Source organism: Salvelinus alpinus, chromosome 19, assembly GCF_045679555.1.
Source record: "Salvelinus alpinus chromosome 19, SLU_Salpinus.1, whole genome shotgun sequence".
NCBI lineage: Eukaryota > Metazoa > Chordata > Actinopteri > Salmoniformes > Salmonidae > Salvelinus > Salvelinus alpinus.
In genome coordinates, this window is record NC_092104.1 from 15,474,571 (window position 1) to 15,500,316 (window position 25,746).

General features: G+C 43.4%; 1 protein-coding gene across 1 annotated transcript in view; it reads left to right on the forward strand.

The window, feature by feature from the left end:
* Positions 1-20,367, forward strand: part of LOC139545061 (growth hormone receptor-like) — an 82,929-nt gene extending 62,562 nt beyond the window's left edge. The window contains exons 6-10 of the mRNA XM_071352437.1: positions 251-404; positions 853-943; positions 1,032-1,101; positions 13,514-13,731; positions 14,036-20,367. Coding sequence (XP_071208538.1) covers positions 251-404; positions 853-943; positions 1,032-1,101; positions 13,514-13,731; positions 14,036-14,885 — 1,383 coding nt within the window. The 3' untranslated portion in view covers positions 14,886-20,367. The remainder of the gene's footprint in view (positions 1-250; positions 405-852; positions 944-1,031; positions 1,102-13,513; positions 13,732-14,035) is intronic.
* The last annotated feature ends 5,379 nt before the right edge of the window (positions 20,368-25,746 follow it).

Genomic DNA, 25,746 nt, shown 5'->3' on the forward strand with positions numbered 1-25,746 from the left:
AGGTAGAGGGCAAGGCCAGGGAAGGTCACTGACAGATCAACCTCTCATAGACACAAACAAGTAGAGAGATTCTGTTGTCGACTGCCTCAATCAGCGACAGTACCAAGTTTGTTTGTGGCACAGAAGACTGTATATAGAAGCAAATTTACTCTGAGACATAATCACTTTTTATTTGGACATTTCATAGCTTTACATCCTCTCTTACAAATGTTTTTTCCCGTGTCTCCCTCTTCCCCCGTCTCTCTCTCAGTTGGAGCATGAGTTTGGCACCCAGCAGTCTATCTACGGCCTTCAGACAGGAGAGGCGTACGAGGTGCGTGTGCACTGTGCAATGAGGGCCTTCAATAACTTTGGGGAGTTCAGTGATGTCATCTTTGTCCACGTGCCAGAGATTCCCAATAAAGGTGAGAGGTCAGAGTCCGGTTGGGGTCAGGCGGGGTCGGGCAGGGCAGGTTGGGGTCAGGCAGGGCGCGGTAGAGCGGGGTCTGGGTGGAGTCAGACAGGGTGGCTCATGTTGAGGCAGAGGGAAGAGGAGGGGCGGTGTTGTTTACACTATTAAATGTAGTTTTACAGAGACAGTGCACATTAATCAACATTACTGTAAAAGTGCCCATTTAGGCCAGATGGCAAATTTCTCAACTGCCGTCCCTGGGAACAAACATGGCAGCCATCTTGTGCAAGGATAAGATAGTATCACTGCATAATGACAATGGTTAAATAAGTGTTCTTCATTATAAGATACATATATGTTGGTGGTGATGATGATGATGATGATGATGGTCCATGATGATGATGATGGCCGTGATGAAGACGATGATGATGATTAAGTTGATGATGATGATCCTGTTCTAGAGTCAACGTTCCCTGTGACTCTGGTCCTGATCTTCGGGGCTGTGGGCGTGGCCATTCTCCTCATGCTCATCATCTTCTCTCAGCAGCAGAGGTGAGGACACACACACACACACACACACACACACACACACACACACACACAGAGTCATCTTCATCTCATCTCTTCCTCTTCCTCTCAGACTGATGGTGATTCTGCTGCCTCCTGTCCCTGCACCCAAAATCAAAGGGATAGATCCAGCACTGCTTAAGGTAAGACGACAAACACTGCGTGTGTGCGTGAGTTTGTCTTTTGAGTAGGTGTGATCAAGTATTTAGGATGTAAAAACAAGTGTGAATTGTTATGGCTCAGAGTGCATTACAGATTATTATACTCAACAAAACTATAAATACATGCAACAATTTCAAAGATTTTACCGAGTTAGAGTTCATATAAGGAAATCAGTCAATTTAAATGCATTTATTAGGCCCTAATCTATGGATTTCACATGACTGGGAATACAGATATGCATCTGTTGGTCACAGATACCTATAAAAAAAAAAGTAGGGGCGTGGATTAGAAAACCACTCAGTACCTGGTGTGACCACCATTTGCCTCATGCAGCGCGACACATCTCCTTCACATAGAGTTGATCAGGCTGTTGATTGTGACCTGTAGAATGTTGTCCCACTCCTCTTCAATGGCTGTGCGAAGTTGCTGATGTTGGCGGGAACTGGAACATACTGTCATACACGTCAATCCAGAGCATCCCAAACGTTCTCAATGAATGACATGTCTGGTGAGTATGCAGGCCATGGAAGAACTGGGACATTTTCAGCTTCCAAGAATTGTGTTCAGATCCTTGCGACATGGAGCCGTGTATTATCATGCTGAAACATGAGGTGATAGCGGCGGTTGATTGGCACGACAATGGGCCTCAGGATCTTGTCACGGTATCTCTCTGGATTCAAATTAAGTGCAATTGTGTTTGTTGTCCGTAGTTTATGCCTACCCATACCATAACCCCACCACTATCCCGCAGCCGGATGTGGTGGTCCTGGTCTGGCGTGATTACATGTGGACTGCGGTTGTAAGGCCAATTGGACGTACTGCAAAAATCTCTAAAACGACATTGCTTATGGTAGAGCAATGAACATTACATTATCTGGCAACAGCTCTGGTGGACATTCCTGCAGTCATAATGCCAATTGCACGTTCCCTTTAAACTTGAGACATCTGTCGCATTGTGTTGTGTTACAAAACTGCACATTTTAGAGTGGCCTTTTATTGTCCTCAGCACCTGTGTGCACCTGTGTAATGATCATGCCGTTTGATCAACTTCTTGATATGCCCCATCTGTCAGGTGGATGGATTATCTTGGCAAAGGAGAAATGCTCACTGACAGGGATGTAATTAAATTTGTGCACAACATTTGAAAGAAATAAGCTTTTGGTACGTATGGAATATTTGTATGGAATATCTTTTATTTCAGTTTATGAAAGATGGGACCAACACTTTACATGTTGCGTTGATATTTTTCTTCAGTATATTATTAATTAAGATCTCAGGCTTGACTGATTATGGAAAGTACACTATATATACAAAAGTATGTGGACACCCCTTCAAATGAGTGGATTTGGCTATTTCAGCCACACTCGTTACTGACAGGTGTATAAAATCAAGCACACAGCCATGCAATCTCCATAGACAAACATTGGCAGTAGAATGGCCTTACTGAAGAGCTCAGTGACTTTCAACGTGGCACTTTCATAGGATGCCACCTTTCCAACAAGTCAGTTTGTCAAATTTTTGCCCTACTAGAGCTGCCCGGGTCAACTGTAAGTGCTGTTATTGTGAAGTGGAAACATCTAGGAGCAACAACGTCTCAGCCGCGAAGTGATAGACCACACAAGCTCACAGAACAGGACCGCCGAATTCTGAAGCACGTAGCGCGTAAAGATTGTCTGTCCTCGGTTGCAACACTCACTACTGAGTTCCAAACAACCTATGGAAGCTAAGTCAGCACAATAACTGTTTCTTCGGGAACTTCATGAAATGGGTTTCCATGGCCGAGCAGCTGCACACAAGTCTAAGATCACCATGCGCAATGCCAAGCGTCGGCTGAAGTGGTGTAAAGCTTGCCGCCATTGGAGTCTGGAGCAGTGGAAACGCATTCTTTGGAGTGATGAATCACGCTTCACCGTCTGGCAGTCCGACGGACAAATCTTGGTTTGGCGGATGCCAGGAGAATACGACCTGCCCGAATGCATAGTGCCAACTGTGAAGTTTGGTGGAGGAGGCTGTTTTTAATGATTCAGGCTAGGTCCTTTAGTTCCAGTGAAGGGAAACATTTACTCTACAGCATACAATGACATTCTAGACGATTCTGTGCTTCCAACTTTGTGGCAACAGATTGGGGAAGGCCATTTCCTGTTTCAGCATGACAATGCCCCCGTGCAAAGCAAAATCCATACAGAAATGGTTTGTCGATCGGTGTGGAAGAACTTGACTGGCTTGCACAGAGCCCTGACCACAACCCCATCAAACACCTTAAAGATGAATTGGAATGCCGACAATGAGCCAGGCCTAATTGCCCAACATAAGTGCCCGACCTCACTAATGATCTTGTGGCTAAAAGCAAGCAAGTCCCCGCAGCAATGTTTCAACATTTAGTGGAAAGCCTTCCCAGAAGAGTGGGGGCTATAGCAGGAAAGGGGGGACCAACTCCATATTATTGCCCATGATTTTGGAATGAGATTTTCGAAGAGCAGGTGTCCACATAATTTTGGTCATGTAGTGTATCTCCTACAGGTAGGCTAGGGAGACACTTGTGTTATATGATCCAAGTCTAGTTTTTCTGTTCAAGTACATATGATGAAAACACATAATCCACATTGATGTTAATTAAAAACATGGTTTGAGTAGAAAGTTGAACAATAACATACTATAAGAGATTACTTGTTGTGTTTTTATTATTACTTTTATATTAGTTCTCTATTTTCTCTCTCTCTCAATTATTGGGAAGTAAGCATTTCACTGTTAGTCTACACCTGTTCTTTACGAAGCATGTGACCAAGAAGATTTGATTTTATATGCTCTAGAGATACTAGCTAACGGGAGGAGGATGTGTGGTTGTGACCAGGTGTGACCAGGTGTCATTGTGTTGGTGTGCTGTTGAAATGGGATGTGGGCTGCTGTTGATGAGGAACATGTACTTTTCAAACAACCCCACCACTTGTACAGTAGCTCAAGTATACCACTGTGTCCCTATGAACAGGAAACCACTCAGTGTCCCTATGAACAGGAAACCACTCAGTGTCCCTATGAACAGGAAACCACTCAGTGTCCCTATGAACAGGAAACCACTCAGTGTCCCTATGAACAGGAAACCACTCAGTGTCCCTATGAACAGGAAACCACTCAGTGTCCCTATGAACAGGAAACCACTCAGTGTCCCTATGAACAGGAAACCACTCAGTGTCCCTATGAACAGGAAACCACTCAGTGTCCCTATGAACAGGAAACCACTCAGTGTCCCTATGAACAGGAAACCACTCAGTGTCCCTATGAACAGGAAACCACTCAGTGTCCCTATGAACAGGAAACCACTCAGTGTCCCTATGAACAGGAAACCACTCAGTGTCCCTATGAACAGGAAACCACTCAGTGTCCCTATGAACAGGAAACCACTCAGTGTCCCTATGAACAGGAAACCACTCAGTGTCCCTATGAACAGGAAACCACTCAGTGTCCCTATGAACAGGAAACCACTCAGTGTCCCTATGAACAGGAAACCACTCAGTGTCCCTATGAACAGGAAACCACTCAGTGTCCCTATGAACAGGAAACCACTCAGTGTCCCTATGAACAGGAAACCACTCAGTGTCCCTATGAACAGGAAACCACTCAGTGTCCCTATGAACAGGAAACCACTCAGTGTCCCTATGAACAGGAAACCACTCAGTGTCCCTATGAACAGGAAACCACTCAGTGTCCCTATGAACAGGAAACCACTCAGTGTCCCTATGAACAGGAAACCACTCAGTGTCCCTATGAACAGGAAACCACTCAGTGTCCCTATGAACAGGAAACCACTCAGTGTCCCTATGAACAGGAAACCACTCAGTGTCCCTATGAACAGGAAACCACTCAGTGTCCCTATGAACAGGAAACCACTCAGTGTCCCTATGAACAGGAAACCACTCAGTGTCCCTATGAACAGGAAACCACTCAGTGTCCCTATGAACAGGAAACCACTCAGTGTCCCTATGAACAGGAAACCACTCAGTGTCCCTATGAACAGGAAACCACTCAGTGTCCCTATGAACAGGAAACCACTCAGTGTCCCTATGAACAGGAAACCACTCAGTGTCCCTATGAACAGGAAACCACTCAGTGTCCCTATGAACAGGAAACCACTCAGTGTCCCTATGAACAGGAAACCACTCAGTGTCCCTATGAACAGGAAACCACTCAGTGTCCCTATGAACAGGAAACCACTCAGTGTCCCTATGAACAGGAAACCACTCAGTGTCCCTATGAACAGGAAACCACTCAGTGTCCCTATGAACAGGAAACCACTCAGTGTCCCTATGAACAGGAAACCACTCAGTGTCCCTATGAACAGGAAACCACTCAGTGTCCCTATGAACAGGAAACCACTCAGTGTCCCTATGAACAGGAAACCACTCAGTGTCCCTATGAACAGGAAACCACTCAGTGTCCCTATGAACAGGAAACCACTCAGTGTCCCTATGAACAGGAAACCACTCAGTGTCCCTATGAACAGGAAACCACTCAGTGTCCCTATGAACAGGAAACCACTCAGTGTCCCTATGAACAGGAAACCACTCAGTGTCCCTATGAACAGGAAACCACTCAGTGTCCCTATGAACAGGAAACCACTCAGTGTCCCTATGAACAGGAAACCACTCAGTGTCCCTATGAACAGGAAACCACTCAGTGTCCCTATGAACAGGAAACCACTCAGTGTCCCTATGAACAGGAAACCACTCAGTGTCCCTATGAACAGGAAACCACTCAGTGTCCCTATGAACAGGAAACCACTCAGTGTCCCTATGAACAGGAAACCACTCAGTGTCCCTATGAACAGGAAACCACTCAGTGTCCCTATGAACAGGAAACCACTCAGTGTCCCTATGAACAGGAAACCACTCAGTGTCCCTATGAACAGGAAACCACTCAGTGTCCCTATGAACAGGAAACCACTCAGTGTCCCTATGAACAGGAAACCACTCAGTGTCCCTATGAACAGGAAACCACTCAGTGTCCCTATGAACCCCTACCCTGGTCAACAGCTCTGCACCCCCCACAGCAACTTTCCCAAGCCTCCCCCATTTCTCCTTCACCCAGATCCAGATAGCTGATGTTCTGAAATAGCTGCAAAATCTGGACCCCTACAAATCAGCTGGGCTAGACAATCTGGACCCTCGCTTTCTAAAATTATCCGTCGCAATTGTTGCAACCCCTATTACTAGCCTGTTCAACCTCTCTTTCGTATCGTCTGAGATCCCTAAAGATTGGAAAGCTGCAGCGGTCATCCCCGTCTTCAAAGGGGGAGACACTCTAGACCCAAACTGTTATACACCTATATCTATCCTACCCTTCCTTTCTAAAGTCTTTGAAAGTCAAGTTAACAAACAGACCACCGACCATTTTGAATCTGACCGTACCTTCTCCGCTATGCAATCTGGTTTCCGAGCTGGTCACGGGTGCACCTCAGCCACGCTCAAGGTCCTAAACGATATCATAACCGCCATCAATAATAGACAATACTGTGCAGCCGTATTCATCGACCTGGCCAAGGCTTTCGACTCTGTCAATCACTGTATTCTTATCGGCAGACTCAACAGCCTTGGTTTTTCCTCGCCTGGTTCACCAACTACTTCTCAGATAGAGTACAGGTTGTCAAATCGGAGGACCTGATGTCCGGACCTCTGGCAGTCTCTATGGGTGTGCCACAAGGTTCTATTCTCGGGCCGAATCTCTTCTCTGTATACATCAATGATGTCGCTCTTGCTGCTGGTGATTGTCTGATCCACCTCTACGCAGACGACACCATTCTGTATACTTCTGGCCCTTCTTTGGACACTGTGTTAACAAACCTCCAGACGAGCTTCAATGCCATACAACACTCCTTCCGTGGCCTCCAACTGCTCTTAAATGCAAGTAAAACTAAGTGCATGCTCTTCAACCATTCGTTGCCCGTACCCGCCCGCCCGTCTAAACATGGGATGATTTCACTGAACAACAAAAGAAATGGAATATTGAATGATCCCCAATGATCCATCGCATCTCCCAAAAATGTTTTCAACATATATCTTTAAAATGATAGTCTAGAAACATAGGCTTCGGTTGTCTTCCTCTCAAGCTTCCATGTCTTCTCCCTGGACCTCCTCAATGTCCACCTCTTGAACGTCAGACTCTAAGGCCTCATCTTCACTCTCACTATCCAACCTTGTTGAGGATGGCTCGTTGTCAGGCTCAAAAAGCCAAAAATTTGCCCGGACTGCCACCAAATTTTCAACCCTTGTATTGGTCAGCCTGTTGCATGCTTTGGTGTGTGTGTTCCCAAACAAGGACCAGTTGCGCTCTGAGATGGCTGATGTTAGTGGAATTTGGAGGATGATAGAGACAACAGGGGAAAGAGCCTCAGATCCACAAAGTCCCGACCAGGTGGCTGATGAGATATGTTGGCACGACTGCCATATTGCATCTCCATCCCAAAGCCCTTGCTTGGAAGTGTATTTTGTGAGACCTCCAAGAACCTTTCCCTCATCCAGGACAAGGTGGTGAGACACGGTAGTGATGACACCATAGGCCTTGTTGATCTCTGCACAAGACAGGTTGCTCTTGCCAGCATACTTGGGGTCCAACATGTATGCTGCAGCGTGTATGGGCTTCAGGCAGAACTCTTCACGCTTTTTGATGTATTTCAGAACTGCAGTTTCCTCTGCTTGGAGCAACAGTGAAATGGGCAGGGCATTACATATTTCTTCTCTTACATCTGCAAGCAGAGTCTGAACATCAGACAGGATGGCATTGTCTCCAACAATCTGTGCAATGACTACTGCTACAGGTTTCAGGAGTTTCAGGCTGCTTACCACTCTCTCCCAAAATACATAATCCAGGAGGATCCTCTTGATGGGCTGTCCATATCGGCAGACTGTGATATGGCCATGTCTTGGAGAGACTCCTTCCTCACCAGGAGACTGTCAAACATGACAACACCACCCCAACGGGTGTTGCTGGGCAGCTTCAATGTGGTGCTCTTATTCTTCTCACTTTACCTCATGAGGTAGGTTGCTGCTATAACTTGATGACCCTTCACATACCTAACCATTTCCTTGGTTCTCTTGTAGAGTGTATCCATTGTTTTCAGTGCCATGATGTCCTTGAGGAGCAGATTCAATGCATGAGCAGCACAGCCAATGGGTGTGATGTGAGGGTAGACCAAGCAGCCTTCATGTTTGCAGCATTGTCTGTCACCAGTGCAAATACCTCCTGTGGTCCAAGGTCATTGATGACTGGCTTCAGCTCATTTGCAATGTAGAGACCGTTATGTCTGTGGTCCCTTGCTCTTGTAGAATACTGGTTGAGGGGTGGAGATGATGTAGTTAATTATTCCTTGCCCACGAACATTTGACTACCCATCAGAGATGATTGCAATACAGTCTGCTTTCTCTATAATTTGCTTGACCTTCACTTAAACTCTGTTGAACTCTGCATCCAGCAAATTAGTAGATAAAGCATGTCTGGTTGGAGGGGTGCGTGCTAGGCGAAGAACATTCAGAAATCTCTCCCAATACACATTGTCTGTGAGCATCAGAGGTAAACCAGTTGCATACACAACTCGAGCAAGACATTCATCAGCATTTATCTGACTACGGTCCTCCATTGAGTCAAAAAAAAAATTTGATTCCAGGAGGACCATGAGCTGTTGCTATCGATAAGGTGTCTGATTCATCATTTTCACCTCGAATAGAAGGGACTTTTGTCAGAGGTTGCTTGTTGTGAGCGCTGAGGGAACTTTATGCACTTGGCCAGATGTGTTGCATTCTTCATATATGATTTGGCACAGTATTTGCAAATGTACACAGCTTTTCCTTCTACATTTGCTGCAGTTTAATGTCTCCACACATCAGATAGTACCCGTGGCATTTTCCTGTAAAGATTTGTTTATTTTTTATTTTTTTAAACCCAATACAATTCCATGTACAGATAAATAGTTAAGCAGTTAGAAAAAACAACTGCTTTGTAAGATATGTGTTTTAAAATGAAACATGTATGGAAACAGGTGAATTACACTCCTCAGTTAGCAGGCTCAAGCAAGCTAAATCCCATATGGTAGCAAAAACTAACTAGCAGAAATTGTTAACAAGTTAGAAATTATTTAAACACACTGCTGTAGGCTACTATTTACTAGTTAACAAATAATAATGTATGTCATATAAAATATTTTCACCACACCCAGTATTGTAATCAAAACTTACCAGAAAGCATGTCGTCCTTGGCTCAGACAGTGTAGTAGTGTCGGCTCAATAGCATCTCATTAGTGTGCAAGATCTTGAGAATCAGCTGTACATGTGATGGAAGAATGCACTGTGCATGCAGAGGGTTGCAATTCCATTGAATTGGGGATAGTTTAACCAAAATATGCCACAAGACCTAAATTTGACTTGTGTATCCCACTAAAAAAGGTTCACTGTTATAAGATAACTTTTTTGATGAATTTAAGCAAAATTCCCAAAATTCCCAGGCTTATCTTCCCATGGAAAATTTCCTGAAAAGTTTCTGACCCTTTGCAACCCTAATGGAGAGTGATAATGACAGCATAGGAGGATTTTACACTTCTCATAGCCACATACAGTGGGGAGAACAAGTATTTGATACACTGCCGATTTTGCAGGTTTTCCTACTTACAAAGCATGTAGAGGTCTGTCATTTTTATCATAGGTACACTTCAACTGTGAGAGACGGAATCTAAAACAAAAATCCAGAAAATCACATTGTATGATTTTTAAGTAATTAATTTGCATTTTATTGCATGACATAAGTATTTGATCACCTACCAACCAGTAAGAATTCCGGCTCTCACAGACCTGTTAGTTTTTCTTTAAGAAGCCCTCCTGTTCTCCACTCATTACCTGTATTAACTGCACCTGTTTGAACTCGTTACCTGTATAAAAGACACCTGTCCACACACTCAATCAAACAGACTCCAACCTCTCCACAATGGCCAAGACCAGAGAGCTGTGTAAGGACATCAGGGATAAATTGTAGACCTGTACAAGGCTGGGATGGGCTACAGGACAATAGGCAAGCAGCTTGGTGAGAAGGCAACAACTGTTGGCACAATTATTAGAAAATGGAAGAAGTTCAAGATGACGGTCAATCACCCTCGGTCTGGGGCTCCATGCAAGATCTCACCTCGTGGGGCATCAATGATCATGAGGAATGTGAGGGATCATCCCAGAACTACACGGCAGGACCTGGTCAATGACCTGAAGAGAGCTGGGACCACAGTCTCAAAGAAAACCATTAGTAACACACTACGCCGTCATGGATTAAAATCCTGCAGCGCACGCAAGGTCCCCCTGCTCAAGCCAGCGCATGTCCAGGCCCGTCTGAAGTTTGCCAATGACCATCTGGATGATCCAGAGGAGGAATGGGAGAAGGTCATGTGGTCTGATGAGACAAAAATAGAGCTTTTTGGTCTAAACTCCACTCGCTGTGTTTGGAGGAAGAAGAAGGATGAGTACAACCCCATGAACACCATCCCAACCGTGAAGCATGGAGGTGGAAACATTCTTTGGGGATGCTTTTCTGCAAAGGGGACAGGACGACTGCACCGTATTGAGGGGAGGATGGATGGGGCCATGTATCGCGAGATCTTGACCAACAACCTCCTTCCCTCAGTAAGAGCATTGAAGATGGGTCGTGGCTGGGTCTTCCAGCATGACAACGACCCGAAACACACAGCCAGGGCAACTAAGGAGTGGCTCCGTAAGAAGCATCTCAAGGTCCTGGAGTGGCCTTGCCAGTCTCCAGACCTGAACCCAATAGAAAATCTTTGGAGGGAGCCGAAAGTCCGTATTGCCCAGCGACAGCCCCGAAACCTGAAGGATCTGGAGAAGGTCTGTATGGAGGAGTGGGCCAAAATCCCTGCTGCAGTGTGTGCAAACCTGGTCAAGAACTACAGGAAACGTATGATCTCTGTAATTGCAAACTAAGGTTTCTGTACCAAATATTAAGTTCTGCTTTTCTGATGTATCAAATACTTATGTCATGCAATAAAATGCAAATAAATTACTTAAAAATCATACAATGTGATTTTCTGGATTTTTGTTTTAGATTCCTTCTCTCACAGTTGAAGTGTACCTATGATAAAAATTACAGACCTCTACATGCTTTGTAAGTAGGAAAACCTGCAAAATCGTCAGTGTATCAAATACTTGTTCTCCCCACTGTACATTCACATACGTCATTATGTATTTATTTTACTTGTTTTACCTAGAGCCAGAATTGCAATTGAAACATTACTTAAAATACGTATTCTCTTCTCTTTTTTTTCTACCTGCTTCAACACAAAAAAACTGTTGAAGTCGGAAGTTTACATACACTTAGGTTAGAGTCATTAAAATTCGTTTTTCAACCACTCCACAAATGTATTGTTAAGAAACTATAGTTTTGGCAAGTCGGTTAGTGCATGACACAAGTAATTTTTCCAACAATTGTTTACAGACAGATTATTTACACTTATAATTCACTGTACCACAATTCCAGTGGGTCAGAAGTTTACATACACTAAGTTGACTGTGCCTTTAAACTGCTGGGAAAATTTTTGAAAATGATGTCATGGCTTTAGAAGCTTCTGATAGGCTAATTGACATAATTTGAGTCAATTGGAAGTGTATCTGTGGATGTATTTCAAGGCCTACCTTCAAACTCAGTGCCTCTTTGCTTGACATCATGGGAAAATCAAAAGAAATCAGCCAAGATCTCAGGAAAAAAAATTGTAGACCTTCACAAGTCTGGTTCCTCCTTGGGAGCAATTTCCAAATGCCTGAAGGTACCACGTTCATCTGTACAAACAATAGTACGCAAGTATAAACACCATGGGACCACGCAGCCGTCATAACGCTCAGGAAGGAGACGCGTTATGTCTCCTAGAGATGAATGTACTTTGGTGCAAAAAGTGCAAATCAATCCCAGAACAACAGCAAAGGACCTTGTGAAGATGCTGGAGGAAACAGGCACAAAAGTATCTATATCCACAGTACAACGAGTCCTATATCGACATAACCTGAAAGGCTGCTCAGCAAGGAAGAAGCCACTGCTCCAAAACTGCCATAAAGAAAAGTCAGACTACGGTTTGCAACTGCACATGGGCACAAGATCGTACTTTTTGGAGAAATGTCCTCTGGTCTGATGAAACAAAAATAGAACTGTTTGGCCATAATGACCATCGTTATGTTTGGAGGAAAAAGGGGGGGCTTGCAAGCTGAAGAACACCATCCCAACCGTGAAGCACGGGGGTGGCAGCATCATGTTGTGAGGGTGCTTCGCTGCAGGAGGGACTGGTGCACGTCACTAAATAGTTGGCATCAAGAGGAAGGAAAATTACGTGGATATATTGAAGCAACATCTCAAGACATCAGTCAGGAAGTTAAAGCTTGGTCGCAAATGGTTCTTCCAAATGGACAACAACCCCAAGCATACTTCCAAAGTTGTGGCAAAATGGCTTAAGGACAAAGAAGTCAAGGTATTGGAGTGGCCATCACAAAGCCCTGACCTCAATCTCATAGAAAATGTGTGAGCAGAGCTGAAAAAGCGTGTGTGAGCAAGGAGGCCTACAAACCTGACTCAGTTACACCAGCTCTGTCAGGAGGAATGGGCCAAATTTCACCCAACTTATTGTGGGAAGCTTGTGGAAGGCTACCCAGAACGTTTGACCCAAGTTAAACAATTTGAAGGCAATGCTACCAAATACTAATTGAGTGTATGTAAACTTCTGACCCACTGGGAATGTGATGAAAGAAATAAAAGCTGAAATAATCATTCTCTCTACTATTATTCTGACATTTCACATTCTTAAAATGAAGTGGTGATCCTAACTGACCTAAGGCAGGGAATTTTTACTAGGATTAAATGTCAGGAATTGTGAATTGTTTACATACTCCTTGACTTTGGTGTATTTAAACTTCTGACTTCATCTCTCTCTCTCTCACTCACTCACTGCTTCATTCTCCCTACCTCACTCCCTCTAACACATACATACACTCACTGTCCCTCTTTCTCTGTCTCTCACACTCATTCTCTCACCCACACTCACTTTCCCTTTCTTCTGTCTCAAACCCATTCTCTCTCTCTCTCTCTCTCTCTCTCGCTCTCTCTCTCTCGCTCTCTCTCTCTCGCTCTCTCTCTCTCGCTCTCTCGCTCTCTCTCTCGCTCTCTCTCTCGCTCTCTCTCTCGCTCTCTCTCTCGCTCTCTCTCTCGCTCTCTCCCATTCAAGGGCTTTATTGGCATGGGAAACATATGTTAACTGCCATAGCAAGACAAGTAGATAATAAAAATGTACAGTAAACATTACACTCACAGAAGTTCCAAAAGAATAACGACATTTCAAATGTCATGTCTCTCTCTCTGTCACACCCCATCCAGAAGGGAAAGCTGGACGAGCTGAACTTCATCCTGAGTGGAGCTGGTATGGGGGCTCTCCACTCCTACCCCCCGGACCTGTACCAGGACGTGCCCTGGGTGGAGTTCATCGAGCTGGACGCAGACGAGCCTGGGGAGAAGGACAACCAGAGCTCAGACTCACAGAGACTGCTCGGTCACAACAACCACCACGCAAACCATGGCTGCTCTCATGGCCTCGGGTATAGGATGGAGCAGGCTTTGTTCAGTGAAACATTTCTGAAATTATACTAGGAAAGTGTCAGTCTACAGGAGCCTTTTTTGGATGCATGAAGCAGCGTTAAAGTAGCTAGCTTCGGGATCTGGAATGGTACCTCCAGGTAACTCTCTCTCCCCTTCCACCCCTTCCTCTCTCTATCTCTTTCCTCCTCTCTCTCTCTTTCCCCCTCCCTCCCTCCCTCCTCTATCTCTCTCCCCCTCCCTCTGTCCCTCTCTCTTTCCCTCCCTCTGTCCCCCTCTCTCTTTCTCTCTCCCTCCCTCTCTCAGTATCCCTGATGATGACTCTGGCCGGGCCAGCTCCTATGATCCAGAGCTGCCTGACCAGGAGACCCTGATGTTAATGGCTGCCCTCCTGTCCTGCCAACCCGACAAAGTTGAGCCATGCTTGGGGAACTGGAGCCACTCAAGCACCCCGTCCCTAGAAGTGCTGGAGGTCCCATGCCCCCGGCTCCAGGCTCCAGGCTTACCTCCAGGGGGAGGGGAGAGGCACCTGGTCCAGACCCAGCTGGGAGGCCCTCAGAGCTGGGTAAACATGGACTTCTATGCCCAGGTCAGCGATGTGACGCCCACCGGAGGGGTGGTGCTCTCGCCAGGCCAGCAGGTCAGAGCCCCGGAGAACACTCCAACAACAGAGAAGGATAAGAAGGGAAAAATTGAGGGAGGAGAGGAGGAGAGTGAGGAAGAGGAGGAGAGGAGAACGAACAAGCTGAAGTTTCAGCTGCTGGTGGTTGTTCCTGAGACAGGGGGCTACACGACAGAGAGCAGTGGCCGGCAGATGAGCACCCCTGACCCCTCCTCACCTGGGGAGGTCTACCACACCTTCCCCCCACCTTCCGCCGAGAGCAAGCCCCACCAGGAGGCCTATCTTCCTGCTACCACCCCCCTAGGGGACTACCAGTCCCCTTACATCCTTCCTGACTCCCCCCCTGCTCAGTTCCTCCCCCCTGTTTCGGACTACACTGTGGTTCAGGATGTTGATTTCCAGCACAGCCTTCTCCTCAACCCCCCGTCCCCCCAGAGGTCCCCTACCTGTTCCCCACAACCCCCCTCCAAGCCCCTGCCCGTCATGCCCATAGGGTACCTCACCCCGGACCTGTTGGGCAACCTCTCGCCTTAAGAAAAACTACACCGCCCAGGAGGCCTTGGGGCGTAGAGGTTGGAGGCCACTTGTCATGAAGTCAATAATCATTACAGACAGCCTTGTTCTACTTGATCAATGCTGGAAGCCAAATATGTCACAGGACAGACTCGACAACAAGCATGGTCGTTTGTTTGAGAGTTTGCTTGAAGGGAAGCTGAGAAAGAGAAATGTTTAGTTGTTGTGTTTGGCTTTTATGAGTGACTGGAACTTGAGGAAAGAGCTTCTGTAAAATTGGCCTTTCTGGTTTGATAGAGCTTAAAGTAATACGTGAACAAATCTTACTGTGTTCTTTCTGACTGAGACTGAGACACCGAAAAACCCACAGTCTGAAACCTTGAAATGCACGGTTCTCTAACATACACACAGATACACTTATGCACCATGCATACGCAGACAGACAAGCTCAGACATGGTTCTAGTTCTATGTTACCTGATACTTCAATGTATCTGTTGTTTGACTGATGAGGTGCAATGTAAACATTTGCCTTGCAGACACACATAGTCCCACCTTAATGTATATATATATATGTACGTTTAACATATACATATTTAATACTCTAGCTTGTTGGTTTAAGTCTTAATTTGACTGTAGATGGATCCAATAACAAAATGTCTGGGAGAATAACAAGCACATCTACTTGCCATTTATACAAACACACCAACTTTAACATCATCGTTATGGCCTCATTAATTGACAGAACACTTGAGTGTGCTGTTTATCAAACTTAGCGCTATAGCGAGCAGTGACTATTAGTAACTACTGTCGTTCATTTCGCGCTCTCATTATTTTGCTTAATGGCCTATTTTTATGCCTATATTTCTCTTTCATCCTTTTTGCGGCAGAGTCGTCTAATTATTACCAGACTGAGGTAAGTTTTTAACACGGCCATTAGACAACCTGTCTGCACTCACTGTGACAACTCAGACACCGGTCACTATAATAAACAGAGAACAAGAAAACCTGTAACACCAAGCAGATTTCACTTACAGCATAGACTTAATTCTCACAATATAGGAAAGACTGCTTTTATATGTTCTACTTTCTTACTTTGCATTAATTGTAATTGCAGGGACAATAGAGCTCCACAGTGGAGGTGTCATAATAACCATAAAACCTAGCGGACAAACAGGGAAATGGTTCCAATCATTCATTTTCCACCATAGGGGATTTTAGAAAGACTTAAAATAAGGGTTGTGTTTCATGTAGGCTTTCCCTGGCGTGACGTTTTGATAACCATGTAAATCTCTCACGGACAAGGTGACTTTATCAATATATTCAGATCTATTTACGCTCAGAATCTACATTTTTAAATTAGTGTCAAAGTAGACATGCAAAACTAAAAATCCCTGCAAGCTCCTGCACGTCATCTCTAGCTGACACCTTAATAACAGATATTGTGTCAATTAAAAATTTGCACAAGACAGTTCATAGAATTCTCTGTTTAAATAAATGTTGCCAATTTATTCATTACTACATTTAGCTAACAATAGTTCATCCAGAGATTCTCACCTTTGCCTCGATTTGGCAGTCTAGTCCAGATCATCATGGCATTTGTAGTTCTTTATGATAGTGACATTAGCATGAATTAGCATTTCATTTTTGTGCGGGTAAATACAGGCAAATATATTGATAAGACACCTTGTCCGTGAGAGATTTACACAGTTATCAAACCGTATCAAACACAGCCCTTAGTTGACCTATTTCTAAAATCCCCTAAGGGAAAGATTTATGGTGGGAAAACGATTGGAATCATTTCCCTGTTTGACCACTAGGTGTTATGGGTATTATGACTCATACTGTGGTACTACTCTATGACTGGAATGTGAAAAGGGGTAGTTATAATATTTTTCTGTTTCTCTGTTTCTATTGTTTCTAAATGTAATGCCAATGTTAATGTGCTCTCGCTTGCACTTTGTAATGATAGTAAAATTAGCTCCTTTTGATGTAGTGAAATATGTACTTAGAAGCTCAGAGCTTTCTATACGCCCACAACCTTACAAACATACCCAGGCACGCACACACACAGAAGGGGAAAGGATAGTATCCACTCTTGTTTTGAGCTGACATACACACACACACTGTCGTAAAGGGCAACAACTGGCAGTGAACGGGAAATGTAACATTAAAACAAAGAACACATTATCATATTTGATTAATCTGCATTAGTAATTCCAGGTGAACGCTATGATCCCTTAATGATGTCACTTGTTACATCCACTTCAATCAGTGTAGATGAAAGGGAGTTAACAGGTTAAAGAAGGATTCGTAAGCCTTGAGACAATTCAGACATGGATTGTGTATGTGTGCCATTCAGAGGGTGAATGGGCAAGACAAAAGATTTAGGTGCCTTTGAACGGGGTATGGTAGTAGGTGCCTGGCGCACCGGTTTGTGTCAAGAGCTGCAACGCTGCTGGGTTTTTCACCCTCAACAGTTTCCCGTGTGTATCAACAATGGTCCACCACCCAAAGGACATCCAGCCAACTTGACACAACTGTGGGAAGCATTGGAGTCAACATGGGCCAGCATCCCATGCTGGAATGCTTTTGACACCCTGTAGAGTCCATGCCCCGACAAATTGAGGCTGTTCTGAGGGTAAAAGGAGAGGGGGGATGCAACTCAATATTATGAAGGTGTTCCTAATGTTTGGTAAACTCAGTGTAGATGTATCATCACTTCATTTGCTTAAAGTCTGTATTTTGCATTAGTATGTCATGTTTCCATATATTGTGATCGTTGTTTATACCTCATGCTGTTTTAAACGTTTTTTGTTTTTGTTTTCTACCTTATGCGCATTGAGCGTGGAAAATGCACACTACAAATGAATTATTATCATCATCAGAAAGATTATCTTCATCCACAAGAGAACCATCAGCTCCAGAGGATATGTGAGGAGCTGTCCCACTGAACCAAAACTGGTTGCATCAACATTGTTTCCACGTCATTTCAACAAACAAATTCAATGTGATTACGTTGAGTCAATGTGGAAAACTGATTGGATTTGCAAAGTTTCTGTGTATATCTGGGATCCATTCAGCCTGTACAAACTGCATCATACGGACTAAAAGCCTCTCTATAAGTGCAGGAAATCTGTGATTATTTTGTGTTGTTCACTACAGGAACTCTTGGACTTGACGATTTGCATGGCTTTTTCAGAAATACAACAGCATAGAATAAGCTATTTTAGATCGAGGCTGTGATACACAGCCCTTGCCAATCAAACCTTAAGACCAGGTTTCTGAGGTAAATATGATAACATATATTATGCCGGCACAGCAAGAATGTTCACTTGTGGATTAATCTATTTAACAATTAATGAATGATAACTGTTTTTAGACACATGATATCGTTCACAACCTGTGCAAATGTGCCATTCTCTGTCATGCTTATTCTCTCTTTCTCTCGCTCTTTCTCTCTCTCTCTTTCTCTCGCTCTCTCTCTTTCTCTCGCTTTCTCTCTTTCTGCTACCAGCATGTAAACATTGAAAAATAAATGTCTTAATATATCTACTAGTGCTGTAACAACTACTGTATTATGTATGTTGTATTTTGTCTTGTTACTAGTCAGAAATATTGCTGCTTGGTACGTTTCCTGTCTGCATTCAGCCTTGCCACAGGCGGATGTAACTTCATAGAAGGTTGAAATAGAAATGCATTATCTTGGAACAGACATGGTTCTATGTTGTGTAGTAGAATATGAAAGCATTGGAGTCAGCTCTATTCATTGCATTTCTATATGCAACATTCTAAAACTTTGCAATTAACTGAATAAGCCAGAGGTGCCTATGTGTATGTACACTATAAGGAAAGCTCTATCAGATTATTTAGATAAGTACTGCTAAGGTTTAGTCTGTTGGACATTGGTAAATGTTTGTATAGTGGAATGTACTATGCGACATGCACGTGGTTTGTAGCATCCAAGGTTGCTATACCCAAGGTATAACACTTTACCTTACACCCAGAGTCTGTCATAACCTGTCATAATATGGTCATATCACTGTCATGACCCATATATTTACACCTGTTGTGACATATTGCATTATTTTGTGGCTGGTTATGACTCCTACATAAGTGTCAAAACCCACATTTATTCAAATGAGTTTTTTCCTGCCAAATAGTTTCCTTTCTTTGAAAGTTTGTTTCTTAAATCCTTTTTTGTTGTTGCAATGAATTTTTTACAGTAATGTTTTTTTCATCATATTTTAATTAACTTGTAGAAAATACACTTTTTGACACTGTCATGAAGCATTATGACCATCCTGTGTCACTTTACTTGGTCTAAGAAAGTACACTTTATGACACTGTCAAGAAGCATTATCACCATCATCATCATATAAGCCTCGTACTTGAGTGTCTTGTTCGCCTCCTGCATTGGGGGTAGGTAATACTGTGGACTCGTAGGCTATGGTGAAATGGAATGTTTTGCCTTGTGGGTTTTGACATTCTTATGTAGGTGTCATAACCAGCCATAAAATAACGCAATATATGTCACAATGGGTCTAAATATATGTGTCATGACAGCGTTATGACCATATAACAGGTTATGACATTATGACATGGTTATGACTCTCATAACATGTTATGACTCTGGGTGTCAAGTAAAGTGTTACCATTCAAGGTTACCAGATATTTGTTTAACATTTGTGTCAGTAATTTTGCCAATGTACCTTATGTTAAATTGAATACTAATGTGTCAATATTAGCTCAATTATTTGTGCTTTGGAATATTAGACACTGTATGAATTAGGCTGTTATATTTTGTATTTCAGACTAAGTCAAGTCTGTGAATTATCTATCATGAATGCATAGCAAAGTCTGTTTTAAAATTGTATAAGAATTGAAGATGGAGACACCTATCAATAAGCTTCAATGACATTGTTTAAAATATTGCCTTCATATTCACTACAAAGCTAAGATAATGTGTGTTTTGATCCATCAGCCAATAAGAAGCTTTCCTACAGAGTATTTTGTATATGGTGATACAGTATAGATATGGTAGCACAAGTATTATTTCAAGATATAAGCCAATATCTTAGTCTGATCGTACTGTAACTAAACTCTATATTGTTTTTGTACAATCCCATGTCATCTGTGTCAAAGGGTTATCGTAAGTGTTTCATATGTTGACAATTAAGAGTGAGATGAGCAGGAGGGTACTACTATGAGTTATAGTGGTTTTTAAATCGACATGAAACGTTTGCATCAGCAGACCAGAGCATCGACGCTACAGGCTCAGGTTATGTTTGTTTGTTTGTTATTTTTAGGCTGAAAGTGTTGAGTTCTGGGATTTATTTTGGAGTTGATTGGCTATACACCCTGCTTGACAAAATGTGACAGGGTCTGGTTCGAGGGCCTCGACGTTCCACGGGTTTCTGAAGTTCTGCTGCATTGTTTTCTTTCCTGTTTTCTGTTCAAAATCTTTCAAAAAGATGCACAATAAATACATATCTTTGTCGGTTAGGTATTTGTACATTGTTGTTGATTTCTCACACTACTTAAGAAGGTCATGCCTGAGTGTAGATACTCTGATTTAAAGGCCAGAATGCATGGGCCATTAAACCTTCTGATGCAGATGAAATAGGAGCGTGATATTCCACATTTTAGGTCACTCAGGATGAGTTCACAATGTGCTGTGACAGTGGAGGGTGTTGATTCAGTAAATGCTCTACACAGCAAGGAATAAAGAGTGTGTGCGTGCTCGCGCGTTTGTCCATGCATCTGTGTGGGTCTCTCCGGCGCTAAGTGGATCAGGAAGCATCCTGGAAGCAGCCCTGTGTCGAGAGGACAACAGATTGGCCAATTAGACAGAGCCTGTGTACCCAGCTGCTCAGTGTGGGGCTGATTGGATCAGAGAGCCAGCCACTCACAGGTCTGCGTCCCAGGACATTGCAGGTAATTACCCATAAGTCACTGCTCCCCCTGTATTGCATCTTCAGGCCTATTACGCCCACGCTATCTGCCCACACAGCACTCGTTTATTGCCTCTGCTTGCTTGTTGACCTTCTTAGAGGAGCAGTCTCAATGGTTATTCAGCTCCATTACAGTGAGGAGTTGCTGTGCAGAGACGCTTCTGGAATATGCTTTTTAAAGGTGGAAGAGGATGCCTTGACCCCATTACATAAACTCCTAAGTACACTGAGTGTACAAACATTAGGAACACCTGCTCTTTCAATGACAGACTGACCAGGTGAAATCTATGATCCCTTATTGATGTCACCTGTTAAACCCACTTCAATCAGTGTAGATGAAGGGGAGTAGACAGGTTTAAGAAGGATTTTTAAGCCTTGAGACAATTGAAACATTGATTGCATGTGTGTGCCATTCAGATGGTAAATGGGCAAGACAAGATTTAAGTGCCTTTGAACGGGGTATGGTAGTCGGTGCCAGGCACACCGTTTTGAGTGTGTCAGGAACTGCAACACTGCTCGTTTTTTCACGCTCAACAGTTTCCCATGTGTATCAAGAATGGTCCACCACCCAAAGGTCATCCTGCCAATGGCATGCCAGTGGTCGAAAATGTGTCATTGACGAAAGAGGACAAAGGAGGCTGACACGAATTGTGCAGAGCAACAGACGGGCTACAGTTAGTCAACTGACAGTCCAGGACAACATTGGTGCCCAAAGACGCAAACAAGGATAAACAACTCGTCGTACTTTGACACGAATGGGGTTTGATAGCCGACGACTTTACGGAGTTCCACTTCTTTCTGACAAAAAACAAGACACTGGGGTTGCAGTGGGCTAAGGAACGAAAACACTGGACAATTGGAAAAACATTGCCTGGTCTGATGAATCCCGGTTCTTGCTGTTTCACGCTGATGGGAGGACTAGGGTATGGAGAACCATATGAGGACATGCAGCCATCATGCCGGGTGTCAACATTGCAGGGTGATGGTGTGGGGTGTGTTTTCATGGCACACATTGGGCCCCTTGATAAAAGTGGAGCAACGTTTGAATGCCACATGATGTCTGAACATCATCGCCAATCAGGTGCATCCCTCCATGACAGCAGTGTATCCATCTCCACATTTTTTCAGCAGAATAATGTCCCATGCCACAAGGCTAGGATTGTCCAGGAATGGTTCCACAAACATGATATTGAATTCAGCTTACTGCAGTGGCCTGCCCAGTCACCAGATCTCAATCCAATTGAGCATCTGTGGGATGAGATGGAACAAGCTATTCAGAGTAGAGATCCACTACCAGCCAACTTGACAGAACTGTCAGAAGCTTTGGAGTCAACACCTTGTAGAGTCAATGCTCAGATGAACTGAGGCTGTTCTGATTGCAAAAGGGGATGCAGGTCAATATTAGGAAGGTGTTCCGGATGTTTTATACACTATGTGCTGTGTAGAATCCCAGTTTAGGCCTCAGAGGTAAGGCATTGTAATACATGCTGCCGTGTTAACTTGAGGAAAGAAAGAGAAAGAACACTGTTTGCAGTTGGTCACACTGATCACACGAAGGTAACCTCCTGGTCACACTGGTCACACAAAGGTAACCTCCTGGTCACACTGGTCACACAAAGGTAACCTCCTGGTCACAGTTGAAAAGTCTGCTTTGATTGATGTGTGGTTTGTTAACTATGAGAATTCAGTGAGGATGACATTGAAGGGCCAATGTCTTACATGAGGAAAGCTCAGCTCAGCAAAAATATTTGAAAAGTGGGTTTCTTTATACAAATAATTAGAGTAGGAACATCACTTTTATTAATTAAATGATTATTAGCCTACTGCAGCAGTATTATGGCTAGGCCTGTACTATGTAGAGACAGACGGAGTTGACTCACTTTGAAAGCAATGTTCCTCCCAGGAATGTAATTTGTGAACCCAGTCGTCTGTGCAAAGGAAAAGGAACACTGCCCAGTTTTCTGGTATAACTAGTCTACAGGCTGCTTACACAAAGAGACACGCTCTGGCAATGAGCAGGATGGCCTGTGCAAGGGAGAGCTCTGGGACCTTTAACGTATCTCCTTTGCCATCTGGTGTTAATGGTTCTGAATTGCAGGCAACAAAAAAAATGTTTCTGGGAGTGCTTTACTGTTTACTGTTTTGTTTGAATAGTTGTAAAAAGTTGTACATGATTATTACCGTGATACATGTTTGTAGTAATATGACTTCCACTACTTGACTAACATGTGAGTCAGGTGTTAAAGAACTAGACACTTGTACAGTAGGTGACGTGCCAAATTCCTTTGACAGTCAAAACACTCTGAAGGGCTTCTCAAATTACTTCCCAGCTAGCACATTTGGTTTATTAGAAGTAGAATAATATTGAAGACATCAAACTATGAAATAACACACATGGAATCATGTAGCAACCAAAAAAGTGTTAAACAAATCTAAATAGATTTTATATTTGAGATTCTTCAAATTAGCCACCCTTTACTTTGACGACAGCTTTGTACACTCTTGGCATTCTCTCAACCAGCTTCACAATGTAGAAATAAAGAAAAACCCTTGAATGAGTAGGTGTGTCCAAACGTTTGACTGGTACTGTATGTTTTTGGTTTCACATTGGTTGTGGGAGCGAAGCCATACGTTTCCTGACCGGTAAAACAAAATGTTTTTTAAACGTTCTGAGAACAGAAGTGAAAATTTCACCTTTTCTGGGCATGTTGATTTTTAGGTTGTAGGGAGGTTCTGAGAATGTTTTACTCTTGAACGTTTCCATGGGAGGTTTTATTAACGCTTTAAGAATGGAAGTTAAAGGTTATTGAGAGGTTTTTAAATAACTTACTTAAAACTTTAACTTTCACTGAATGTTTTAATAAAACTTTTAATAACAATGCTATCTTATTTTGGGTTAACTTTTTTAAACTCCAAGCACAGTTAGGACACATGGAAATTAATTTCCTTAGGCATTTATCATACAAACACATTTCTTTTTTTTGTGACACAGCATCAGTGAGAGCATGACCTATAATCTTCTGATCTTTATCCATGTAATTAGTCCATTATCTGTCACCAGGATGGAGCTAGCATGCCATGTTTTTACTCATACAAAACTGTTCATTTTAGTCTATTTTAACAGACTCCGTTTCAAAGGAAACAAGCACTCATTAAGATCGATGTGGCCAATTAGTAGGTGTTGCCAATTATTGGGCGCGGCCAACACCCCTTAACACACTTAAAGGAAAATGTTATCTTGTATTTTATTTCAGTAGTCCATAGTTGATATAGTCCCTAAATGTTTTGTTTATCAGCAATCAAGTTTTAAAGATTCGGTAAGTATTCAGACCCCTTCACTCTTTCCACATTTCATTACGTTACAGCCTTATTCTAAAATGGATTCAATCGTTTTTTTCCCTCATCAAGCTACACACAATACCCCATAATGACAAGCAAAAACAGGTTTTTAGAATTGTTTGCAAAATTATACAAATACAATTTTTTACATAAGTATTCAGACCCTTTACTCCGTACTTTGTTGAAGCACCTTTACCAGCGATCACAGCATTGAGTCTTCTTGGGTATGATGCTGCAAGCTTGGCACACCTGTGGCCCCATGGCAAGGCACTACAAGTCCTTACACCATGGTAACCCTGCCTCCCTACAAGCTATGGGTATTGATCATGTTCCGGCCTCTATTAGAAAAGGGGACTGTCTTAAACAGTTAAACCAAAGGGAAAGTTTTTGGATTTACAAACTACAGGCCACTAAGTACCCTGGTTTAAATGAAGATATGGATTTCTCACCCTTCCTGTAGGGTCGTGATGGGTCCATTTGCTGTCATCTAGTGGACATTTTGCTCAATTGCCCTCAGCTATGTTTGGAATGTTGTTCATGTTTTGCTGTGGTCTGGTGTACTGTGGAATATATTGCTTTCTTGTTCTGGACACTTCTCCCAGTCATGGCTAGGGTTGGAACTGCCTCTCTGGGTGTTCTGATGCTTCTAGCTTGGAGTTGTATGCTCATGATAACATAGCTACAGTATTTCACCTTTTCATGTGTATATTATTGCTTACTAGGTGTGTCCAATTTGGTAAACACTCCCTCTTCTAATTAGGGCTAATTGGAAAAGCCTTTCAAAAGAGGACATTGTATTCTCCTTTTTCTGTACTCCCTGACGAAGGCCATGCAGCCGAAACGCGTCGGTTTTTAAACAACTTTGTTTCTATTGAACATGCCATACTAATAAAGGCATTTTAATTAATTATATGAAGAGTGCCTTGGTCCTCCTTTCTTTTTGATGACCAATTTACACCTTTTACCAAAGAGCACCTTCTATCTACCAAAATATACTATAGTGTACCTTAGTAGCGCTTCCCTTCCTCCTCTTTCTACTTGGCACACCTGTATTTGAGGAGTTACTCCCATTCTTCTCTGCAGATCCTCTCAAGCTCTGTCAGGTTGGATGGGGAGCGTCACTGCAGAGCTAATATCAAGTCTCTCCAGAGATTCTGATCGGGTTCAAGTCCAGGCTCTGGCTGGGCCACTCAAGGACATTCAGAGACTTGTCCCAAAGCCACTCCTGCCTTGTCTTGACTGTGTGCTTAGGGTCGTTGTCCTGTTGGAAGGTGAACCTTCGCCCCAGTCTGAGGTCTTGAGCACTCTGGAGCAGGTTTTCAGTACATCACTGGGGCTAAGATGCCTGCCATCCAGGACCTCTACACCATGCGGTATCAGAGGAAGGCCCTAAAAATTGTCTAAGACCCCAGCCACCCCAGTCATAGACTGTTCTCTCTACTACCGCATGGCAAGTGCCAAGTCTAGGACAAAAATGCTTCTCAACAGTTTTTACCCCCAAGCCATAAGACTCCTGAACAGGTAATCAAATGGCTACCTGGACTATTTGCATTGTGTGCCCCCCCCCCCCCCCCCCCCCCACCCCCGAAAC